This window comes from Dipodomys merriami, unplaced genomic scaffold, assembly GCF_024711535.1.
Source record: "Dipodomys merriami isolate MVZ:Mamm:240054 unplaced genomic scaffold, mDipMer1.0.p SCAF_1175, whole genome shotgun sequence".
NCBI classification, from domain to species: domain Eukaryota; kingdom Metazoa; phylum Chordata; class Mammalia; order Rodentia; family Heteromyidae; genus Dipodomys; species Dipodomys merriami.
In genome coordinates this window covers 222,975-227,966 of record NW_027202466.1, presented here as the reverse complement: position 1 = coordinate 227,966, position 4,992 = coordinate 222,975, and the positions used below count along the sequence as shown (strand labels likewise).

Below are 4,992 nucleotides of genomic sequence, written 5' to 3'. Positions count from 1 at the left end.
GGCCCCAGCCCCCGACCTGCCACTTCCGTCCACTCACGCTCGTCCACGTGGCCCCAGCCTGCAATCTGACACTTCTGCCCAGCAGGAAAGGAGCTGCCGGCCTCGGGCAGGCAGATGGGCTGGACAAACTGGGAGCGGACAGCACAGCGGTCCCCCTTCTTCTTCAGCCGGATCAGGACTGGGTGGAAAGAGACCAGGGGCAGCTTGAGGAGTGGGGGCCCACAGTGGATGGGGTCCTGGGGGACCGCCGCAGGCTCACGGGGGCTGATGCTGGGAGGCTGGGGAGGGAGCCAGCCAGGCCTCCTCCCGCCCAGTGAGGCCGCGCCTCTGACTCCCGCCCGCATCAGGGTTCTGATTTGGGGTACCCAGGTCCCCTGGCCTGGGGGTCCTGCTCACCGAGGTCATGGTTGCTGGGGTTGAACACAGAGTACAGGGAGTAGGGCACATACTTCTCAATGCTGAACGTCTGTGTCACGTCCGTTGTTTGGTTGAAGAAATGCTGGCCCAGCACCACCGACACACTGTCCCTGGGGGGGCTGGACAGTGGGGTGGACGGAGCAGGGACCTGGGCCTCTCCTCAGGCCACCCAGGCTGGCTTCCCCCACCATGGCAGAGCGGAAGGCCTGTGTCCCTGTGAAGGCTCCTGGTGCCAGGCTCCGGCCACTGCCACGCTCAGGAGCGGACCACAGCTGCCACCAGAGCCCTGGCCTGACCCCCACCAGCTCCGACAACCCCAGAGCACACCGCAGCTGTGCCTTCCGGGCTGTGCTGGGGGCGGACGCCTGGCTGGCCTGGAGCCTCCTCCCGACGGCATCCCCAGACGCAGCCCGGCCTTCCCAGGGCCGGCCAGGGCTTTCCTCCCTGCACTGCTCAGACTCAATGTCTCCCTGTGGGAGCAGGATGGGCCTCAACCCCCCACTGCCGGCCGCTGAAGAATGGGCTGGGCCTCAGTCTCCCAGGTTTGGCAGGGCCTGGGAGCTCTACTGTGCATCCCCCGGTTCCCTTCTCCAAGGGGGTGCTCTAAACACGTGGGCAGCAGGGCCAGGAGGATGTGCGGCCCCCTCGCCGGCGCCCCTCACACCACATTTCCAGGAGGGACGGGGTCTGAGCCAGGGAAGAACCACACCCAGCCCCCCACCCAGGTGCACCCCCCGTGGATGCCCCACCCCTGAGCCCCACAGGAGGGGCTGTGCACCCCAGTGCCAGCAGGGCTGGGGTGGTCCCACAGGAGTCCCGTCCCCAGGACGGGCCCTCCGGTGACACAGCCGCTGTGTGCAGTGGGGTAGGGTGGAGCCGGGGGTGGGCGGCTGGGGAAGTGGTGGAGGGGGGGATGGCCAGGCAGCGGGCGCGGCGTGGGGGTCGGTGCGCACCTGTTGGAGAAGCAGTGGGCCGCGGACAGCACCCAGCAGGTGTGGATGAGGCTCCCTGCGCAGAAGCTGTGGCCGATGTAGATGGCGGCCAGCCAGGGGTGGGAGCCGGGGAGGGCGGACGAGCCACCCACGATGCGCGGCCTCAGGAATGTCCTTTTCCTGTGCCTCCTGCCGCAGGTGGGCCGTGTGGCCGGCGCCGGTGCCGGCAGGGCCAGCAGGACCCCGGAGGCCGGGGGCTGGGCTCTGCTCAGGGATTCTGGGAGCAAAGGTCACGGGGTCACACTGAATCCCGCAGGCGCCCTCCCAGCCCTTCCTGGGGAGCCCCGGGCCACACCCCCGCAGGCCTTCAGGTCACAGTACTCCCACGACAGCACGTTGTCCTTCACCACGTAGCACCAGGGCCTCTCGTCTTTGTCTGGGTTCCTGGGGACAGGCAGTAGATCAGAGAGGGCAGGGTCCGACCGGACACCCACCACGCGGTGCCGAGCCCTGTGGGTCTCCTGGGGGGCGGCGCCTGGGCGTGCCCCACGGGGCTGGGTCCTGTCAGACTGAGGCTGCCCTGCCCCCCGCCCTGGCCCCAGAACGAGGCGGCCACTGGGTGCTGACCGGCAGTAGGCGTGGGGGCCGAGGCCGAGCAGCGCGGCGGCGCCCACCGAGTCCACATGCAGCTCCTGGTAAAGCAGCTCCGAGTTCCAGGCCAGGCAGCCCAGGCCCGAGGCGGCTGTGGCGGCCACGCCACGGTACTGGGTGCCATTCCCCAGGAAGCAGTGTTCCCCGGGCACTGTGGCACAGGGCAGGGGTGAGGCAGGGGCCGTGGGGGACCCCAATGCACCCCAAGCGGTGTGGCGGACGCGCAGCTCACCAATGTTGCAGAGCCGCCCGGCATAGCCCGGGGGACAGGCGCAGACGCTGGTCCCAGTGCCCACGATCAGGTGGCAGGTCCCTCCGTTGAGGCACGGGTGGCTGGGGCACGCTGGGGGGAAGCTGGGAAGCTAGGCGGGGGGCCACATGGAGCCCCGCCCTCTGCCCTCCGCCCCCCGCCCTCTGCCCTTCACCCCCCGCCCTCTGCCCTGCGCCCCCCGCCCCCTGCCCTGCGCCCCCCACCCCCCGACCCCCGCCCTCTGCCCTCCGCCCTCCGCCCCCTGCCCTGCGCCCTGCACCCCGTGCCCCCTGCCCTGCGTCCTCCGCCCCCGCCCTCTGCCCTGCGCCCCCCGCCCCCCGCCCTCCGCCCTCCGCCCCCCGCCCTCTGCCCCCCGCCCTCCGCCCCCTGCTCTGCGCCCTGCACCCCCCACCCCCTGCCCTGCGCCCTCCGCCCCCCGCCCTGCGCCCTCCGCCCCCCGCCCTGCGCCTGGCTGGGGTGGGGGGACATCCCGCCCGCCCAGGCCTCCCCGCCCGGCCAGTCAGACCTGTGTGACGCGCATCCTCGCAGTGAGCCCGGCCCTCCCGGCAGGTGCACTCCTCCACACGCGCCCCCTGCACCCGGGCCCAGCGCTCGGCCGGCTCCAGGTACTCATGGCGGGTCTCGTCAAAGCATTTCTCTGGAGGCCACACAAGGAGCCCCATGTCCTGAAACTGCAGTCCCCCCCCACGGCCCCCTCTCCCTGACGGGCCGCCAGGGCCCGCCTTGGGTCCCCAAGCCCCCGGGCTCCCTTACCTGTGCCACAGTCCTTGCCCATGAAGGCCGGGGGGCAGGCGCAGTGGTAGGACACAGGGTCCTGGGTGTTGGAGCAGGTGCCCCCATTGAGGCAGGGTCCAGAGGCACAGGGGTCAGGGACCGCTGGGGACACACAGGGCAGTGAGGCGTGGGGACAGGCGTCCTGGGGCTCCTCATCACCCACCAGCTTGCCAAGGGCCTCTGTTGAGTCTTCAGATGCCCCCCTCCTCACCCTGTCCTCAGGGGCACTGGCCTCCCCTTCCTCCCAGCGCCCTCCACCTGCTCAGGGGCTCTGAGCACAGAACCCACACTACCAGGGGCGCGGTGGCCAGGGAGGGAAGGCGGGCCCGTGGTCACCCCAGCTCCTGTGTGTGGCCACAGCGTTCTGGGGTCTGACCACCAGAGGGCGCCGTGGCCCCGCTGATGGCCGTGGCACTAGCCGGGCCTCTCCCGGGACAGGTGCTGTCCCTGGAGCCTTCCCCAGGCCGCTGCCATCTTCCTTGACCCCCCCACTTCCCGGCTGGGCCCAGGCTGTCCCCCCCTCCCCGCCCCGGCACCCACCTGGGCCTTCCGCGGGCAGGGCAGCCTCCACGCAGTAGCCCCAGGCCCTGTCGCGGTCATAGTTGTGAGTTGTCGCACACCTGGGGAGCAGTGTGAGGGGTCACGTGGCGTCCGAGCCCCCATGGGCGGGCCGGACCCGGCCGGACGCTGGCCTCTGCCCGACGGAGCCTACCACTTCCTGCGGGCGCTTCCCTCCGAGGTGCAGGAGTGCACCACGCGGCCACCATAGCGGAAGGGGAATCTGCAGGGCTGCCCGGCCTCCGTGAGCACTGCAAGAGCCCAGAGCGAGGTCCCCCACCGCCCGGCCCAACAGACCCCGCCTGCGCCACCCAGAGGGCCTTCCCCGGAGCCCGCTCACCTGGGCCCTGGGGGCTGAGGCCGGAGGGGGCCGCCTTGGGCAGAGGAGAGAGACCTCCGCTTTGGGACCCCTGGGTCACAGCCTTCGGAGCCCCAGTGGCTGTGGCCTCGGGGGTCACAGAGGTCGCAGGGACTGTGTAGATCCCAGGGATGTCCGTGGCATTCGGTCCCTGGGGATCCGTATGGTTCTGGTGGCATCAAAGGGCAATGGGTACACTGTGGGAGACCCCTCCCCCCAGCCCGCCCACCGTGCGGGCAGGCGGCCAGCACCAAGCCTCGGTTTCCCTCTTGGGGCCTCTGAGAGACACTGACTGTCCCCGAGGCCTGCGCTGGCCTCCACCCCCAGCCCGAGTCACTCGACCGCTGGCCCCGTGGCACAGCCAGAGAGCTGAGCTGCCCCTCGGGAAGTCCTGGTGTGGCCAGAAAGAGCTGCAGACCCTTAGAGTGCCCCCACCCCTGGCCCAGCGGAGGCGGGGCCCCACAGCCACAGGGTGCAGGTCGAATGGGGCCAGTGGGCCCAGGGGAGGCCTTGTGGGGCCGGGCCCCCGGGCGCCCAGGCCTCCTACGCCCCGTGGCTCCCGGCAAGGACCGGCTTTCTGCTCCCAGCCGAGCCTCAGCCCACTCCACGCCGCTGTCCCGACCCCTCCCGCCTTTTCCCGGAGCCCAGAGCAAGCCCACGGCGTGGCTGGGCTCTCACCCCGCTGGCCGGGGGCCCCCGCAGCAGCAGCAGCAGCAGCAGCAGCAGCAGGATTGCGCAGGGTCCGGGGGAGGTGAGAGAGCAGGGCTTGGGGATCCAGGCCGGGCTCCCCATGGCTCCTCCTGGCTGGCCACAGGGGCGGGGGAGGCGGGAGCAGGGCTGCGAGCAGTGGGGTCAAGGCCTCGCGGCAATGATTAACCCCGGCTGCATCCGTGGCCCCGTGGGGAGCCGCGCACCCCCTCCCACCCCTGCCCTGCACCCTGCTCTGCCAGTGGCTCCCACGGGGCTCAGCCCAGCTGCGCTTGGATGCCAGCCTCACGCTCAGCCTGGAGCCTTTCCGGGAAGTGTGTGGG

At 71.4% G+C, this 4,992-nt stretch overlaps 1 protein-coding gene across 1 annotated transcript; it reads right to left on the bottom strand.

Moving 5' to 3' along the window:
• Window positions 1–37: 37 nt before the first annotated feature.
• Window positions 38–4,753, bottom strand: LOC138822915 (hepatocyte growth factor activator-like; the record flags this gene model as incomplete). The annotated part of the gene is made up of 12 exons (XM_070015884.1): window positions 4,640–4,753; window positions 3,944–4,130; window positions 3,758–3,854; window positions 3,586–3,665; window positions 3,025–3,147; window positions 2,777–2,908; window positions 2,233–2,343; window positions 1,977–2,151; window positions 1,705–1,793; window positions 1,371–1,626; window positions 397–536; window positions 38–178 (listed from the first exon to the last, which is right to left on the bottom strand). Coding segments are annotated over exons 1-12 (1,645 nt in total), but the record flags the coding sequence as incomplete, so codon positions are not given.
• Between the last annotated feature and the right edge of the window lie 239 nt (window positions 4,754–4,992).